At 35.6% G+C, this 20,843-nt stretch overlaps 1 protein-coding gene and 1 non-coding gene across 3 annotated transcripts in view; one reads left to right on the top strand and one right to left on the bottom strand.

Annotated features, from left to right (window-relative positions):
- The window catches only part of LOC124637704 (matrix metalloproteinase-14-like), a 136,926-nt gene extending 118,503 nt beyond the window's left edge, over nt 1-18,423 (bottom strand). Inside the window, exons 1-3 of one of the 2 annotated variants that reach the window (XM_047174324.1) lie at nt 18,289-18,407; nt 18,003-18,137; nt 13,863-14,727 (exon numbers count right to left, since the gene is read on the bottom strand). In XM_047174324.1, coding sequence (XP_047030280.1) covers nt 13,863-14,558 — 696 coding nt within the window. In that variant the 5' untranslated portion in view covers nt 14,559-14,727; nt 18,003-18,137; nt 18,289-18,407. Of the gene's footprint in view, nt 1-13,862; nt 14,728-18,002 lie in introns of both variants that reach the window. The other variant, XM_047174323.1, reaches the window with a different exon arrangement.
- Nucleotides 9,704-9,776, top strand: Trnak-cuu. Its single transcript has one exon. It is a non-coding gene; the product is annotated as a tRNA-Lys (tRNA).
- Nucleotides 18,424-20,843: the final 2,420 nt, after the last annotated feature.

Below are 20,843 nucleotides of genomic sequence, written 5' to 3'. Positions count from 1 at the left end.
CGTACGTGTATAGATAATGTTAGAGTAGCCACTGAACTTTGTACTGCCACTTTATAGCTGGCTCATAGCTTGCAAATAAGTGTTAAGGAGTCATTTTCTGAATTGTGTGACTTACCTACTTACCTTAAATGACGGGATGACATGATGGATTCTGTGAATTGATAAATAAGTACCTATAACAGATGTATAAAACGTGTTTCTTTTAAACTATCATTCAACAATACTAATTGTACGCCTACAAACATTCATCCAATTGTACATAATCAATCAATTCTATTATCCATTTCAGCAAAGGATATTGTTAATTAAACCCTCAAATCTCATTGAATCCCAGCCTTACATGAATTAGGGGTTTGACAGTTTATTCACAGCCGCAATTACTGACAATATATGTTAGCTAAATAATGAGCCAAATAAGCTTGTTCAGTCGGTTGGGATGACAACAAAAGGACCACTCGATAGTTCATTTTCCGCGTCACTGGCGACCAGCCAAAGCATTGCATTTAATTCTTTCGAGCCCCCTTCCTATGACATTAACTGCTTTTCCTCAGTGTCAGGGACACAGAACGATTTATTAGTAAACAAGAGACGCCACGCGATTTCGCTCGAGGTGACTCACCCGAACTTTAATATATGCGTGTTATGACTATGTACATAGTTTTTGAGCTTTACTATAAAATTAAGCAGGTTTTTGCACTTTCTGAATCTATTTTTGGTACTATTTTAAATGATTTTCAAGATTAAAATACGTGGGACGCATTTATTTGCATACAGCAGTAAAAATAGAGTACGTTCTTGCTTCATCATTTGGGCGGCTAATTTAAGAGAGCTGCATATAACTGACATCTGTCACAGTTTCAACATCTTGTTCAGACATAAAACAACGCGTTTCTTCACTGAAATGAAATAAGTGAACATTTAAAATTGAGTGAGCGTGTTGTGTGCGAGTACTTCGCGAAACGCGACAATAACATCTGTTTTCACTTTTCAGTGACACAGCTTGGGTTATCCGATATGCACATACGTCTTTTTTGATATTTTTATCACGGACGTATTTATTACCTTCATGCAGAAACAATTTACAAATTACTGTCTATTTTTAAATTGATTTAATTAGTTTAAAATCTCCATTTTTAGGGTTCCGTAGCCAAAATGGCAAAAACGGAACCCTTATAGTTTCGTCATGTCCGTCTGTCCGTCTGTCCGTCTGTCACAGCCGATTTACTCGGAAACTATAAGTACTACAGTGATGAAATTTGATGGGAATATGTGTTGTATGAACCGCTACAAAAATATGACACTAAATAGTAAAAAAAAGAATTGGGGGTGGGGCCCCCCATACATGTAACTGAGGGATGAAATTTTTTTTTTCGATGTACATACCCGTGTGGGGTATCAATGGAAAGGTCTTTTAAAATGATATAAAGTTTTCTAAAAAACATTTTTCTTAAAGTGAACGGTTTTTGAGATATCAGCTCTCAAAGTCGTAAAAAGTATGTCCCCCCCCCTCTATTTTTATAACTACGGGGTATAAAATTCTAAAAAAAATAGAGGTGATGCATGCTAATTAACTCTTTCAACGATTTTTGGTTTGATCAAAGTATCTCTTATAGTTTTTGAGATAGGTTGATTTAACTGTAATTTACGGAACCCTTCGTGCACGAGTCCGACTCGCACTTGGCCGGTTTTTACTTTTCATTGAAAAATATATTTTTACGAATAACAAGTAACGTTCGATCAGCTGGTTCAAAGGTCAGTTCCCGTGCCGTTGACCCCGGCAATCGATTGCGCTTCCCGCCATGGAGTATTGTTGGCATCTCCATTGAATAATATTCATGTACTGGCACGAACATCGGCTATTACGATTCATTAACAACTCAAGGTAACCGTCTCATTCATCGCCTCTTCGTAAAACACTTCAAGAAATATTGCAATCTAACTTTTCTTTCTTTTACCTTTCAGCTACAATTGTTTAGGAAGGAACGTAATAATGTAATCTAGTGAAAAGTTAATGTGATACGGCTTTTGAAAGGTCGGATTAAATTACTTTGGACCCGGACCAACAAAACATAACAAGAGTATTTGGCTCACAGTGAGAGTACTGGAAATCTCATTTCAGAATACAGACCGAATACTCGTATGTAGCATTCATTAAGCTTTGGCTCGACTATGAATATTGCGTGCCGTCTGTGCGTGATGATGAATACACTTATAATTTCATATCCATCCTTATTTTATCCTTTCACAACCCAAGGCCCATAGAAAATAATTATAAAAAGTATTTACAACGCAATGAAAGGTAACCCGTTTTACATTTTAAATCACGAGTTTCTACTTCAAGTAAATGGAAATGCTGTGCAACCTGTAGGTAATGCAAACGCTTGGCAAACATTATACAAATGCAATTCTTTCGTTGTCCGTGTCCGTGTGAATACAAATAACAGAAACGCGTAAAGTACGGAGATAAAGGAACCAGCATTCTATCGGGTCGGTAAACGTAGACTACTGCGAGATAATGTACGTAGATAATTAAAAATACCTTCTTTTCTTGCACTATCTTTTCAGGAAGTGGGCACGTACGGAATCCGATATCTTGATATATTACTGGGGGGTCGTTGGCGCATTTTTACAGCCCCCACGGGCGTCTACCTATTTATAAGGGCGTGGGGTACCGTCGACCTTTACAAATACAGCTCTAACCGATATGCTCTACAAACTGCTGTCATAAAAGCGTTCGATGAAAGTGAATTAATGACGTGCCATGGAGGGACGCTTCCGTCTTGCTTATACGGAAAATATTGTGTGGGTTCCCTACCCCTTGGATATACGTCCCAACCTCACCCAACACTTTCTATGTTTATGTAATAACTTCATTTTATGTTAAGTTTCATTTTGAAACCATCCCATGAGATTGCGCTGCTGAATCATCAAACAATATTGGCCTGATTTCGATAGCATAAATAATGCATTAGTAGTGTGATTTGAACCTATTTATTTCTATTGTTTTGGAAACAATGAAACTGAAAGCACATCAAAGCTCGACTAAACCAACAAATATTCTCAAAATGTATTAAAATTATTTTTGGTCTATATTATATTTGATCATGTACATTGTTAAGAAAACCAGAATGCCAGAAGATGATCTAGTTTTACGTTAGTGCTTCCTGTTTTCTCAGACGTTGCCTGTATACCAATGTGTTAATCACTAGTTCACTAGTTAGCTACATATTTCATTGGTAGTTACTGCAATATGGCACGAGCTTTCGACTTATGTAAACAAACAACTTTTAATGTTCTATGAAGGGAACTAAATTGCGGAACTGTATTTTAGAGAATTTAATTTAACTGTTTGTTTTTGTGAACATGTTCGTTAATGATTTTGTTAGTTACTATTTGTAGCATTGAACTTAATCATTCAGCAGCTTGTAAACTTAAAAATACCTCGTAGATATACTTTCTATCAGCACTGTAACAATTTGTAACGAACACTAATTGCATACCTATAAGACGACTAATACAAAAGATACTTCTAAAGATGTATGAGTAACTTTAACATCTGACATATTTTTCGATAAGCGGAATCGGAAAATACTTTTCATAAAATAAACTCAATTCACGTAGCTACTCAAGGTAATCCATTGACTATGCAATAATCATATATCACATAGAACTATCACCCTAACATAAAATTGTTGACCATAACTGTAATTAAATCCAGTACTGGAATAGAACAGAACACAAATATAATTGATATCGTTGTTAAGCATTTAGCTATCATGTTTATTGCTAGATCCGAGATCTGTTGCTCTGTTGCTCCCATTCGCCAATACATCAGCTGTGGACGGGTCACGCCCTCGCGAGCAGTGAAAGTGGGCACATTTATAGTTCGGCAGGCACAGGTAGCCCCCCTCGCTGCGTCTGGCTAAACATAGCCTAAGACTGCAGACTTAGCGCATGGGCGACCAGCATTCTTAGGAGACAAATAGAAGCTTAAGTGCACAGTATAGTGCAAATTCCGCTCGTTTGGTAATTGAGAGGAATATTGCAATATTCTGCGGTTAATAGATGCTCAATCGTTAGGTATCCTTAATGATATGTCGTAGTATATCTGCCATAATAGTAGTATTTTGTACGATAAAACAAGTTCTATTTAGGTATCAACAGATAGTAGAATCGCTATCGCTTATGCAATGTGTCCGTAGCTAGAGTTAATATTAGGCTGCGCACGCGCCGGCCGCCCGTGCGCCGGCCGCCCTCACTGTCTGCGTGCATTAATACATATTTGTATTTAAACTGTATTGACTCCGCATAGCTATGAACTATGCATAAGGCAGGCGTCAATCGACAGGAATATTACTGAGCCGGAAGCAACCGCATCTTCGAATGGACTTCAAAACGTATCTAAAATAGTGCGGAGTTAACCTAATTAAAGGTCAATTCGAAGTTGTAATTGGAGCGTAATAGATTTATGATTACGATATTTATTTACGCTGGTACTAAACTTTGCTTGAATTAAGCAATCACATTGACTTTAAGTGCCTATTACAAAGACTTAGTTCAAACAACTCAACCTAGGTGCGCTTAAAACGTCGCTCAATTACTTAAACACTTTATAGGCAGCGTGTAAATAATAAATTATACGGTCACTTCACACAGGTATTAATAAATTATGCAAAAAGCTTGTTTGCATGTGAACTCTAGTCACGTATGGGACGACGTTATACAGTGTACAAGCGGAAGCGGCCAATCGATAAAAGATATTGAGACTAACCGCGTTTAGGCACCATTTCCTCCATATGAGTTAACTGATGTGAGAAAGTGTACAGTTGCTATAATATATTGTTGAGTGTTTTGATTAGGAAGAAATAAATTGTATTTTATTTAAAGAAACTAAATTGATGACTTAGTTAGGGGCCATATAAATACTGATGCTCAGCTGAATCCGGTTAGACTGGAAGCCGACCCCAACATAGTTGGGAAAAGGCTCGGGAGATGATGATGAGTTAGGGGCCATATATGGCCTAGCCTGCTGGGGCTGCGGGATTATCCGAAGAGTTCAGAAGATAGACAGAGTGCAGAAGGAACATGGTGGATTTTAGTCAGAAAGCATCTAACTCTCTCTCAAGCTGCACTCACAGGGGGTCATTTGATGATATCCCAACAAAAAAAAAAAGATATTCCTACCTATTCCCCTTATCGCAAAGCATATAACGATTGTTTCAAAAATACGGCTTACAAGAACGAGCGAGCAAAGAATGAAAAGCGATAAAAGATCGCCATGTTAAACTTGTCTAACTCTAATAGTAGAATAACCTGCGTTGCTGGCATTTATAACGCCAATAAAGATATATTCTAGACTTTAAACTTTTTTCTTTTGTCACACGGCGCAAAGGTCTGTGATTAAAACAGCTATTAACAGAGGGCAAACACCTCAGCGGGGATTGTAAATCTTGAACTAAAGTTTAGAGCCAAAAAGGAAAATATAACATTTATTTATGTTTTATTTTCAAATAGGCCAATTCTGTACTATTCGGTATAGAGAACATTAGCTGATTCAAAATCAATGGCAATTTGGGATAGCTGCCAAATTATTATTGTGTTTGTAATTTGTTTCACCCGTGGTTTCACTCCTCTAATTCTTTACAATTAGTTCAGGGCTTTTTTGTATCGCTTTTGTTTTATTAAAATCTACAACATTTTTAACAAGATGAATATACATATTTAATAAGATGTATTTCGAAAAACGTTATACACGCCTTTAGATCTTGTATTACTGAAGAGGAAAGTAATTCTATTTGTTGTAGCACAATGTGACTAAGGAGAACATTAAAAGTAACAATCGGGTATAAAGCAAGGGAGACACGTAACAGGCCCAAGAAATAAACTTGACCATATAAAAACGACGGTTAACGAGAATGCAGTATGCACTTTTAAGGTTACAAAGCAACTACGACAAGAGTACACTTGGTCACACAGGCGACACGCCTTCATAACAATGCACGCCGAAATAATCCTTCTCCCAAAGGCTTTCAGACCGTTTTGGCGTAAAGCTCGATGAGAAGTGGTAAGCTCTTCGGTCAGCTGTACATAGTTCTAGTGAAACCTGATGAGCGTTGTGACATAAGGAGAATGCGTGAAATGTTCTAGTAAACAAGCAGGAAAATAAACCTGATCTTGCTCCAAAATAAAACGTCAAAATCAAAATTCTATGAAAGGAAGCTAATGTGAAAGGAAATAAGCAGCGGAAGCAAAGTAACTGATATTTGAGTTTGGAAGTATTTATACATTTAATCAGATTGCCTTTTAATCAGATTGTCAAAAATAACATGAAGCCAGCCTCAAGCAATCATATATTGTATGAACCGTAAGGTTATTCATTGAATCTCAAACAAAATTTTATCATCATCGCTGGCAAACTTTAGCAGACTAACAAATTAAATGCGCTGATTCTAAGAAGCTGAACAATTGTTATTAAAGCCAACAAAATTTGAAGTCGCACGCGAATGAGTAATTCAGTGGAAAACAAAAAACTCCCTTGAACAAAAATTAAATAGTTCAACTAAGAAAATATCAAACTTTTTCAAATATGGGATCTTCCATTCAAAGGTGGCGCTAGTTAACACTAAACTATTTCGTAGATACTAAACAAAATATGGGTCAACGATATATCAAGCGTCATAGTTATAAAGTTAAAAGAATAGTCTAAAAATACGATACTGAAACACATTTAGAATAACAATAGGAAAGCGGTATAGAGTTAAATTACTGACACAATTATTATTTGCATATGGGTTGAAGCTTATTTGATTACAATACAGTTTAAAATGGTTTGTGAATGGGTGAATTTGGACGGATGCAGAGTGACTCACCGGAACATTGCGCTGAATAGTGTCCGGATTCACCTGGGAGTCGGCGGTGAACAAGCAATGAATACTAATTGACGAATCTGTGAATAGTTGGTAGCACACTGCTCAAACATACTCTCAATTAATTGTTACAATTTACATTGTTAATTTTTCGAACGGCGACTCGTCCTGAATAGAAATTAGGATTCGTATTTTTGCATGAGCGTGTTATCATTCAATAAATAGATCTTGATTTATGCCAAGTCAGTCGAGCGGCTGTACTTCCTTATCATAAGAATCTTCATTAGCAATATTTATTTATTCAGTGTTAAGTTTATACAGGCGAAGCAACTGTAGAATACATTGTTTCAACTTCATTGTCACCTGTTGCTGTTATGCAATATTTCAGGAAGTTTCTCTTCAGTTGATTTCAAGATCTTGATATTAATGAGTATCTACTTTATTAATTTGAATTTATATCTTTTTCAAATAAGCTTCTAGTAATTATTGACTAATATGTTATTTTGTTAGCAATGATAGGATTCTATCATCATCGTATGCATAACCTAATTATGAACGATTCACATGTAAATAGTTCAGTACTCAGCGGCTGAACAACTGACATACGTCTGTCCCTCTCTAACTGGTTTGTTTCGGTATTATTTTTGTATGTCCGTCCTCTTTGGTTCTAAATATATCTCGGAGATGCGGTTTCCGGTCAGCACATGCCATTCGGCAGGCTCCCAGATCGCACTGCACTCAATTTGAATGAATTTGTGAAAGTCATGCACTTCCTCAAGTTTAAATATAAGTTGCTTTACATTGAGAAGATAATGCATGGTATATTTATCGGAATAATTTTATTTGCATTGTGCTTTCTGCCGTGTGGCTGAACATATGAATTTTGTTGACGGAAGTACATGTTTTGTCAGATAACAAAGAGTGAAAGATATTTCTACATCGAGCTATTGATACAGTTGTGTTTACTGCACCTTGCAGTAGATAATGGCTGGAGTCTTATGTCATCGTTATCAATTTTCGGTCGTCTTATCTGCCCGTGTTATCTTGTGAGCGTTTAACAAGAGACTATTGAGAATCTTACCATACTACGATGTATTTTTGTAACAACGATTTTGTTCTATTAAACTTGTATATTTTAAGGCATTAATTGTTTTTTTTAAAGTAATTCCTAAATAAATTTTTGTGTCTTAAGTAAAGGAATAAGAATTTCAAATGACGTATTATTTTAACATTTTGTATTATTTATCGAGGCCGTTATAAATTGAGGATTAACGTCTATTTAGTTATAATGAGTATAATTCGTGGAACTTATCGTTTTCCAATCTAAAAGAGTGACTTACATGTATGTAAAATATTTTAAAAAGAACTTCTTATTCATTGCGTTTAATTTAAAGCTACGAATACATTATTGTGCTACTATTTACTTTCTAAAACAGTTAGAATTTTTATTTATTGTTTTAGTGCTATTAAATAAAAAATTAGTTCCGCAAAAAGTCGTAAGAATCACTTAGGACAAGTTAAACAAGAAATGCGAAGTACTTTAATGAAATGAGATAGCTGTCATATCAAATGAATGGCGCTAACAAGCCACATTTATACAACATACATTTTAAATTGTAGGTAACATATTTTGTATCTATTATAGGTTATCAGCGTTTCCTGGAAATCTAGGTTTAACCGAATATGGCGTGAAAGATGACCAACTCCAAGTATGCTAATGTTGGTAAAACATACAGCTTCATTAGTGTAGTCCTGTTAATTATGAAGAAGCTGACTTGATGATTATTATCAAACGTGCTCTACCTTTAGAGAACTTTTTGTCGGCCGACAGTTTAGGCTTATAAATTAGTATGAAGATGGACGGTAATATGTGGTTAGGAACATAACAAAGGTCAGTATCAGATCGTCTAAAAACAGATTGGAATTAAGAATTTCTTTAAAAAAAAAAATTTGACAGCCAACTGTCAGCTGTTTAGTCTGTAGTAGGGGGTACTCTTACGGGTTGCAAATGCAAATTGGAGACTCATGCGTAGATGAACAATGAAGGTTTTTGACAAGCTCAGGAGATTTTGATTAAGCTGTCATAATGGATGTGCAGAGAGTGGATCAGCAGGAAAAGCAAAGAAAGAAAAAGGGTATTTACTAATCGAAATTCGATGTTTTTTTGTAACTGCACAGATTTGAGAGCTTACTGAGATAAGAATGATGAACTACTCGTAGTTGCTTATGTTTTTTATTGAACTGCGTATTCACTAGATTTTTTAGTCCTTGTGTCTAATAATTTAATGACCGTCTTCGTGCTCATATTCGATTAAAGTCGGGGCTCGTAATCCTATTATAAACTTCTGAATTACAGAGGTGGAGGTTAATACTTTTGGACGGCTTCATGAGAGTCTTAAGAAAAGAACACGTGGCTGTTTGTATGTACGAAAAAAACTTAATTAAATCAAATAATTAAAATATAAACATGATAATAATTATCATACAATACTTATTGCGATTCTGAACGGGTAAATTAAAAATGTTTATGTACTCGTTAAACTGTCGAACGAGATTTTGTTAACATGATGTGTGAATAGGATGCTATAGATAGCGCCATGAATATTTGGGTCAATAGCAATGGCCTCCAGCGCCGTTACAATTTAATTTTAAGTATAACTCACGTTAATTTTCACTTCTATTGTTCAACATATCACTCAATATGTAAATCCTCTATGTCATAGACATTTTCTCTTGGAATTGTGCCAAGAAATTAATTTATTCCATTAAAATTCTGTTAAATAGACTTTAGAAGACTTTGTGGAGAAGTAATGCAGTATTTTGAACTACTGTCATAAGCCCGGCTAGCTCAGTCGGTAGAGCATGAGACTCTTAATCTCAGGGTCGTGGGTTCGAGCCCCACGTTGGGCGCAATATCTTTTTGCTCCTGTTTTACGCACACAATTTTTTTTAAAACAAATTCTACATGGATTTCGATGTTTTCAACTTATTATATAAACTATAGGCAAAATATATTGAGATAACGTTTCGTAGGGATTACATTATTTCATAATTTTCTCGGGTTCGCAGTGGCTCATGAGATGTGTGAATTTGCGTTCATTTATCACTTAGATCAATGTTAGCGCCGCATGTTACAGTCAGATGTGACCTCGTTTCGGCTAAAGAGAATTATACACATCATACAATGTTGGCCGTGTACATACATCGGATACACCTAGATATTTCAACGGTACCTAATGACCGAATGTCGTGGTTTTTTTTTATCTTATGACCATAACACTATTGAGTTCAATTTAAATGTGTTAATTAAACATGTTGGTATTGATTGACTCATTTCCTCTACAAAAATTACGACTAACGACATTTTTTTTTTCCTTTATGCTAATATTGTCATGAAATTAAACTAATAGACAGTTACAGTAGAATGGGCTGTAAAGCTAAATTATACCAAAGATCAAAGCAATCGTCATAAAAATGTAGCTATTGCTTTCAATAAGTCTAGATTTACCGTTCCCAGTATCAAGCAATGAAAAGAATTGCTCCTTAGATTGTGTTAATGGCTTACATCCGGATAACGTTACAAGATAAAGAAGATAAAGAAATTTGCAAATATAATTTGACTACTTTAAAAATATCTTTATGCGTATAAAACCTGCTTGTTACTAAGTAAGTATATTTTTGACTAATTTAAAATTTGTTTAGAATATTCCTTATATCAGCACTGTTTTTGCACCGAAATATGCATGAATAATATAAAGGCACTATAGTGAAGTGGAGACAGCTAAGCTAAGTGGTCCGCCGTAAGGGAAGCTCGTAGACAATGCATATCCCTTGCAGTTTGCAAGGTATTTACTGGCTGCAGGCGGGCCCAGACACCTTTTGTTCCGTACTACGTTACCCACACAGCGGTATCTCTGTGCATAAACTGAATCTGTTGAAGGAAGTGCCAGACTTTCTAGCGACATGACGGATAAAGATGATACTGCGTACGAAGATAAGAATTGATATTTTCTTATTCGAATATGTCCGTCTATATTGTTCAGAGTAGGATATTCAAATAGATATAGACAGTACGGAATTTCATTCCAAATCAACATAAAAATCGGACTTTTCGGATTTTCATTTATTAACCAGTTTACATATTTTTAATGACATTGGATGAAAGGTAAAACTTTCATACAGGTTAAGGAAGAAAATCGTTCTACAGATGAGTAATTTTAATGACGGCTAGTTCAAAACCTATTTCGCTTACTCTCTAACCTAGTTCTATTTACCGTATTCCTGTAGGTACATACATATGAACTAAATAAAATTGGTGTAAAAATAATTAGTTACATGGGCCAAATTATATCATAGACGATGACATCAAATAAAATGACATCTGTATTACTTAAATAATAAGTGTATCTAATTACTATAGGTCAAGATATACTGGTAGCAGCACAGACTACAGTACCCACTCTTCCCACGCGGATAATAAACTGGTCGAAGGAAAGTAAAGGTGTCATGATTGCACCTTTACTGCACTGCATTCTGTGTTGGTGTCAACAAATGCCACGTAATACACAGCTGTTTGAACGATCGTATTGCTCTCGATAATTTTGCAACGAAACAGTAAAAAGTATCAAAAGAATTCTTTTAGTAAAAGTGAATTCAAACTGGCTGGATAAGATTTAAAAATATATATATTTTTGTACAAGTGAATTTCAAATTGGTTGAATAGAATTGTATTTAATATGCACCGATACGGGTATAGCAATATTAAATACTTTAATATGAATATAACCAATGTAATAAATATATTGAATTACAAATTTTAAACGCATTCGGTCGAATAAATCGCGTTATTCATGCACCAATACTTCGTTCAAAATACCTTTCTAACTGGTATTCCATAAGGATCGAAAAATAGGAATGCGAAAATCGAAAAATATAAATCCAAATAAGAATTTATTTCTATTTTATAATCTTACTTCTTAGTAGTATAGTATAAATATTTTTATTAATTGAAATAGTAATTTAGATAAAAAGTACTTCAGTTATAACTTTTTTTTTATTTAATTCAAAAGAGAATTATTATATTCTGAAAAACCCTTTTTCTCAGGTAAGTCCTAATGACGTAACATAACAGCTGCATAATAACAAGTGGTATGGAAATATCCGTTCAGTTGCGTACTGCACCAGTTTTCCTACATCTGTTACACGAAATAAATTAAGTACATAACTGTGGTCACCGGTTCTTGATTTAAACATAAGCTAGCAATAGCTATCATAATCAGAATATTGTGAACATGGACATATCATGCATACATAGCACATTAAACTATGGAACACATTTTAATTCACGAAGTTCGGTCAATGATTATAGGTTTTAGAAATTGCGCAGTAAGTACTTAATATGGTTTGGTGTTTGATGACTGATGTATTATAGCCCCACATTTACGTTTTCGCTTAAAAATTTAATTTTCCTATTGAGGTACACAAGATATGAGGATAAACGTTTCAATTTTGATATTCCCTACTTAGCTGTTTAATTATAATAATCATCCACAATTAATGTGTTTAGTGTCCAGTTTTGCTTATGTATATTGAGTATATATTTCATAGAAAGGTTTAGCTTTTATACTTAAACTCCGTTTAATTAAGTTCTCTACTATGATTGCAACGGACCAGTTATCACTTACATAACTAAAGTTTAACACAAACACGGCCTATATGCTCTTGCGCAGGAAGCCGTTAACATCGCGGTCACGCCGTGTTTAAACTGTAATTAAATCGGGTTCAAATCTGATTGAACTCGTCCCGACCGACCTAACTAATTTATCTCGTTACTATTCTTCTGTTTAGATTACGGAAATTTGGATTAACAGACGATTGCAGTAAACATGCCCGTAAATTTCGTTTTGTTTAACAGAATTTTATTGAAATATTTGTGTTAAAACTCTTATTGCATGGTTATTGATACAGAACAGGAATTATAAACTCTTGTTGCGAATTGAGTACAAAAGAACACTTTAAATTTTCATTCACTGAAACAACAAACCCGTGTCTCCAGCTAGCTGTCGTGAGGCCCCAATGAAATTAGTCGAATTTTTCACTATTTGTAACGGTCCACAAAATAAATGAGCGGGATGTCTTCCCGACTCGCGGAGGACTAGAGGCATGCCTCCCAGTCGTCACTTAGCCCATTAATCTCCTCCCAAACGGTCCGTCCGCCTGTCACTGCCAGTAATCTAATACGACACGCCAGCTTTTTGTCCCCATATTACTTGCACTCAGTAGAAATACGCCTTAAAATGGTCGTTAATCCGTCACTGGATAAAGGTCCCTTTAAGGGAGAATCAAACATTCCTCGGGTACAAGGGACCTTCATTGCGAGCCCTGGCTCAATCTATGTGGACTTACATAACATCACGATTGTAATCGAATAACGAGGTCCGACTAACTACACGTGAATAATAAAAGTAGACACCTACCTGCATAGCCCACATTCTATCTATAATACAATACTGGAATCTTCGCAATTTCTGATATGGGTTTGTGACTATCATAAACATAACTGAAGATATATACTCTCTCAGAGGGTAGTGTCATTAAACGCTCAGCTTTAAAGACTAAAATTGTCCGTGTAAATAAAGCCTATTTAGTAAAATGACAGTACTAACTGCCTTTGTATTGTTTATGAAAAGATCTGACACAAGTCAGTGCGAGTGCTCGAAAAAAAGGCAGTGTAAAGAAAGACATTGTCTGGTAAATCAGACAGATTCAGATAACGCAGACAATGCCAGTATAATAAGCAGCACGTTTCCGCCGCGCTTCGGAGGGAGCTAAAGTTTACAAGTCGTCCGGATACACGTAGGATCGTACTTTTTAGTATGCATGAGCTAGAACGGTCGCATCTTCCTACATGTTATAAAACATAGTACGAACTGTCGTTTTTTTCTATCTCCCTCCTTGTGCAATTACAGTGAATGATGATACTTAATTAAAACTTACCGCTGATTTCTCATGTGCGCTGCGCGTGGGCCGGGACCTCGTCGGCGCCGCGGCACTCGTCGCTAACACGGCCAGGAACAACCCCACGATGGCTATGGCGCGCACGTGAACACGAATGCCCATTGTCCTCCCGATCGCTCCCATCCACTTCTGTGCATCCCGACTACATTTAAATTTCAAATTAGCGGCCCGCCTTGAACCACCACATTCGTCAGCCTCAACCCTCTTTCTGGTAATCGATTCTTTTCCGTATACGTCTTCTTTGTTATGCAATACGTATCGTTGAGAGGCTCTATCTTTGGCAGAGCATCGCCTTTCAGACTCATATTGGCATTCTAATTTTCCATGATTAAGTATCCTACATCTATCTAAGTCAGTCAATTCATAAACTTGTTCTAAATTATCATTGGAATGATTGTCGTGTGCCATTCTGTCGATATTAGTGACTACGCATGATGTTTGTGAGTTGTCACACGGCGAGTTTGATGCACCAACAACGTTAGCAGTGTGATGCATGTTAGATGAGGTCGGGTCTACGGCGAGAGCAAGTTTTGAACTTCTATGAAAGTGATGTGCGGACACGTCGCGTTTGTAGTGTGCCGGGGAGTCTGACAACATCGTGGTAACTGCAGCGGATAGTTCGCAGGTGTCAGCTAACCATATTAGAGTGTCAGCAGCGTCGAGCAGTTCTCTCATCAACACTGTTATAGCATGGAACACTTTATCGACATGCTTCCTGTTACCGTGTTCCAGATTATTAATTTCTCTGTGGACGGGATGCTGTGTTATCTCGCTACGTGGGCGATGCGCTGTGTTTGTTTTGTACTTATAATATTCTTGTAGGCACAAGATATCGAAGCGATCTCTGAAAATAAAGAAAAATATTTGATGATTTTAATGAGATAAGATACAACACAAAGAAATTCCTTGTGTGTCATGTACAAGAGTTTAATTTTACATTAGTAATGTTGTTGACATTGCACATTAATTAGATTCCATAGCACCGTACTCAAGTTGTATTAAATACACTCAGATAGAACCATATGAGATCATGAACTCGTCACTTATAGGAGTAACATTGAAAACAGGAAATCCAGATAAGGAAAGCTCTCACAGAGCGACTTAATATTGACTGATATTGCCGGACAGTACATTGTGGCTCGATAACAGAAGAGAAAGTAGTATTTAATCATATTTCTGAGATAACACCTGTGCCCCCGGCATAAATCTTCCTTTATATTATAAAACAAATAGATTTTACATAAATGTGAAAGGTATGTAGATAACAGGACCCACAACAATATTTATAAGTACATTATGTATTAGTCTTTCAAAACCAATTAATGACAAGATTTTATAGACCTTAATTTTTTACTATCGTTTCATTAAAATGATTGGTTCACATGACAATTTTTTTTTATATATATTGATAAAACCTTACCGCAGACTTGGGGGTCCGCGCTATTTTTTTTTTGACATTTCGTATTGGTTTGAGATATAAATATTATAAATTATTTGCTATTTACTCTTAGTACTAAATGGCACCTTGATCAAAATCTGTTAATTCAACTTGTTGTCCCTGTGTATGCTGCTACAAAGATCATAATGAAACATAAATCAACATTCGTAACTGCTGTATTACTTATTGGTTCACGTATTTCGATTTTCACGCATTTTATTGTTTATGACTTAATAAATACACATGAATGCTCGTTCTGAGTACAGTTTGGGGTCCTTATGTGATTCTTTGACCCTGATCCTGCATTTAATGCCGGCAAAACGCCTTTAACTTTTAGCTTAAGATGTTTGATGCTCAACAATCCTTGTTCAGAGTAGAAACACTCTAAATAAGGGCTATTATTGCAGCAGACCATAAGAAAGCAACAAGTAACAATAGATTTATTTTAATTCGGTGTATTTCATGACGTCAGAGATATGACATCATTCAATTAGTTGCATTCAGCTTTTGGACGATAGACGTCACGATGCTGCAAAACGGGCGCCATTTTGATTCTCGTCTGTCATAAATGACCTGTCAAATATCAATTGTCATCATTCCGCTAATTTATGACCTATGATTCATATTGCAAATTGATTAGAAATTGATGTATGAGTTGTGTAGGAATTTTAGCGCAGTTTTTTAGGAACTGTTTATAATTTTTATTGCTCGTTTATTTTGATGACAATGGAAAATTGTATTGACCTATACCTATATTAGGCATACCCTTTACATTCACCACAAATTCATTTATAATTGAATGTCAGCCTTAGTAATAGGTGAAAGGACAATGGGCACTTTGTATGGGATTTGGTACCCGCTCCAACAGTAACGTATGATATATCATTAGAAAGGTATTTACGTGAACAATAATAAAAACTATGGGGCTTGCCTCAATTAGCTGTCCGATCCGAGTAACGATAAAAATTAAATCGACATAGAAACAAGTATGTCATCCATATATGCAAATTCATTAAGAGGCATATGTCAGTGTAATAATTTTAAACTCAGTTAATAGACATCTTAAATTGTTTGAGATACACTCTATTATAATCTAAAGGTTGTAATAGTCTATGGAGTCATACTACGAAAACACAATCGTCATCTGATTTGACAAAAGTTCAAAACATTTCTGAAAACACAACTAATCATTTTAGTTACATACTATCTTTAAACATACTGGCTTCCATGTACCTACACATTATATGAAATAAAAAAACACGATAATCATTAAACATTAATTGATTGTAAATACTGAAAGACTTTCATCAAATACAGAAGCTATATTCTGCGTGAACTGCAAAGGTTTGCACACAGACTTTTTTTAAAGCAGTGGGCAGGCAAACATTCTAAGAAGGCCAAATTCTTGTTTTTTTGTTACTTTACCAGTTTTTATTCAATACAGTTGGATTTAAGAACTACATCTACGTTGATGATTTATGAACATTATACATTCTATTAGTCGATGTCACGCGAAATGGACAAGGAATTGGGACTAGTCGTCATAGTAAACATTTTTTGGCTTGCCAAGACCTACGCAATGGTACGGTAGACCGCACATCAGTGGTAACTGTCATGCACCTTAACTCGATAGTAATAAGTACGATTTTCCAATAAAACTGTTACCACTGACCTGAAGTTGACTGTACTAAAATCAACACTGTTGGACAGGGTACCAAAACGCCCATCGTCCTTTACGAACATAATAACTTGAAGAAATCGTTGACAATTTAGAAAATTGATTTGTTTTCATCCACAAATTATTATATTGGTCAAATTAACTTCAACACCTTCTTCAAAAACACTCGACACCTTAGGTTAAACCTATTCAGGTCATTAACCCGGTTTCATGACCTTGTAACCAGAACCTAGTACCTAATTCAATTTATTGATTAGGTACTTGGTCGGCATTTTTTTTAATTCAAAGGTCTTTCATTTTTTTCCTATTGAAACCTACCTACGGTCTACAAAAAAGTTTTTAGTAGTTTTGGCTATATGAACTTCGCAATGTTGATAATCACCACTTCGGCGAAAAGCTAGCTATCATGAAGGTTGAGCTCAAATTTAAATATTTTTGCACACTGTTTTTTAGCAGCAAAGCTGCAGAAAAAATGGGGGAATAATTAAGTACCTACTGGGTATCAATATCAGTAGGATGATATAATATACCAGAAAGTTTTGATGACAGAAAACTACATGAAAAACGGTACAGAGAAATACATAATGTCATTTAAATTACTATCGTTAATTAGACTCTAAAATACATAGACATTAGCAAGATCTATAAGTTGTGAATGATAACTTGAATAATGCAAAGCTTAGTTAGCGGTTGGCACAAGTAAGTAACATGCAAGTGATCCTAAGTGGGGACTATTTATAAACGAACTCAAGTCTAATTGGAGCCGTCCACATGACCGAGACTGATCTACAAATAAATCATAACATAACACAGTATGAAACTGTATTATACCTATGACAATATACGTAGGTATATGTATCGAGAAAGGAAAAATCACAAAATATATTATACAGTCAGAAAAATATTTTATGCCAGACTGTATAATTTCCACATTAAAAGCACAAGAAAAAAAAATAGAACAAGCACGTAACACAACTGATAAAAAAGCTTAAACAACACTTACATTTTCTTAATCCGCTCTACATTAATATACAGCAAAGAAAATCATGAAAACAAAACAATGCTTGGGTAACACTCGGCCTTCCTTTCCCTTTCCACTCAAATGAGAGGGATAGCAAACAAGCTTACACAGCTGAAACTGAAAACACTAATAACTTTATGGAACCACTGAGACTTTACATCCAATGAATTTGAACTCAAAAATAATGAAGCTAACTAATTCTCTAAGGAGTTGTCAAAAATCGATATATGGAACATCAAAATAGACACTATTATTTAGCTATACGTACAGACGGCTGATTAAGTACTTAATTCAACTAACGCACTGTTTCTGTGAACATTTGAATTTAGTACGAGTTTATCGTAAATAAAAATGAACAGTGTCCATGAGCGGACCGCTCGGTTTCGGCTCGCGTTCGCCGCGACACAGCGCGAACTAACTACTAAACTTTTGACGGGCAACGCAACCACTCCGTTATGTTGCTTGTATACACGCCATCTGTCCCTTTCTTTTCGTATCCAGGGAGTTGAGAGACAGAATCGAGCGTTACTTCATGTGTGCCTTCATGCTTTGTCGTCGGTGTGTAAAATATCTTCAAATAAATGGAGGGTCGGAGCTTTGTTGTATTGTCGACTCGTCCGATTTCAATGGGGCTTCATGTGTTTCATGCATCCATTGCCATTATGCAAATATTTTTCGTACCTACTACGTAATATGTGCAAATTATAACAGTAATTTATGAGACCTCAAAAACGCCAGACAGACGTTGACATTGAATCTGCGAATTTTGAAAAAAATATGTTCAAGAAAAAAAGGGTTTATTATTAACGTTACCTACGTTTAATAAAATTACGAGCTTACTGTATAACACTGGGCCCTCAAGTTCCATACAGATTGAAAGTTTTTTTTTTCTTTGCGCCCGTACGCAGCTTCTGTAGGGTCTTTGTGCACAAACTTGGGGGACTTATTAGTCTGCGGTTCAATGCGTTCAATTAACACAGTTTACCGTTAAGTAAAAACAACAAAAGCCTTGCTTGTGTTGTGAATTGTCTTCAAGTATAAAATTACGATCCTTACTTTTGATTTAGAAAACAAAGAAAAATTGTAAGTGCAGAGAGAAGATTTGAAACAATATTGCAGGTCAGATTTGGCTAGTTTTGTCTAAAGGGAGTCCTATAAAGTTTCCTGAATGTCTGCATCGTCTAGACACGCAGTAACTGTAACTAGGTAAGCTCCAGACGCCACTAGTTTTGGAACATAACATCTGGTCTAGACATCGGTGGCATATTGACTGCTAACTATAATGTAAACAATTGCTTTTATGAGACCAGAAGAGATCTTAACCCATTTTTCTGACGAATGATATTACTCATTGTATCATTAAATTTTGAAATTAGGGCCACACAATTTATAGGTCAACCCAAGTAAGTATTAGTCATTAGGTTTAAAGTTTGGCCTCTTTATATCTGTTAACATATAATCCTTCTAAGTTCCATTAGCCGATATCGATGAATAAATTAAATAGATTAAAATCTAGAGAAGGAAATTGAACAGTTGAATCAATATCTTGAAGTTCTCTCAGTAAGAAAGTGAAATAAGTGATATAATTATTATTTCAACCAACTAGAATAAAGAGAACACACAGGTAAAATAAGTGTTACAACTATTTTCGCAAAATAGAATGATCTAATACTACGTTTTTAATCAGAATTACGCGATAATAATTACATTTCTCACAATGATAATCTCATTTCCTTTCGTAATACAGTAATCAATTGATACCTGAGCCATGACGGTGCCACGATGATCAATAAAGATAGTGAGATATGAGGATTTATATGGGTTAATAACGTTAGTAGGTTATTTGAACTTTCCAGTCAGTATCTTTGGCAGTCGTTACTGGTAGTCAGCAGCCAGAGAGTTTGTCAATCAGTCCCACCAAGAGGCGGGTTCCTCGGGGAACTGGGTTGAGGAGGTCAGAGACGCAGTCGCTTCATATAAAAAGCTGGTACTCAGCTGCACCCGATTAGGCTGGAAGCCGACCCCAATCTAATTATTGGGAAAAGGTTAGGCAGATGAATAATGTTAGCAAGTTGACTTAGCAAGAAAAATGCAGGATTGATCGATTGCACACTCGATAGTGACTAATCTTATATAAACAAAACATTCAGTCTTAATGACTCAACAGATAATTGAATTGAGGAGAAAAAATATGAGCAAAGGTCTCTCGAAGTCTCGCATCTCAGGTACGATTTTTAAATCACGATCTATGGCTATGTATTACGTAGACTTGTTTCTTTCTTTGCAATCATATTATTTTGTTCTCAAGCTTGTTCAAAATTAAAATATCTACAGCAAGAAGACTGAAACCTAGAAAGTTACTCGAAGAAGAAATGGAAAATCAAGGTATTGAGATCATGGCAGAAGAATGTATTAAACAACATAATATACTTTACACAACCCGCGAAGTTCACTCTTTAAATGCAGCTGAAACAGGTAAATCAAAGCAAAAGCAATTATAAACCAATACAAAATAAATTAAAACAAAGTCCAACCCACAGAGCATATGTCTGGATGTCCGCTCACAAACAGGAAAACGGACAGTTAAAGGAAACTAGCAAGTTCACGGTAATGTGCTATAATGCGGTAGTTTAGCATAGCCACTGCGTTTGGACAGACAGGTAGACGACCACGGCGACAATTGACAATGTTTCATCACGTATATGGACTGCTTCTAAAATTGGATGGTAATAAACCTTATGCCTCCACATTGTAGCATACGAGTATTTCTCACGATTCAATAGAATTGCAATGTTAAAATGTCGGAAAACAATTTTCTAGGCT

This window comes from Helicoverpa zea, chromosome 16 (assembly GCF_022581195.2).
Source record: "Helicoverpa zea isolate HzStark_Cry1AcR chromosome 16, ilHelZeax1.1, whole genome shotgun sequence".
Lineage (NCBI taxonomy): Eukaryota > Metazoa > Arthropoda > Insecta > Lepidoptera > Noctuidae > Helicoverpa > Helicoverpa zea.
This window is presented reverse-complemented; position numbering and strand designations above follow the sequence as displayed.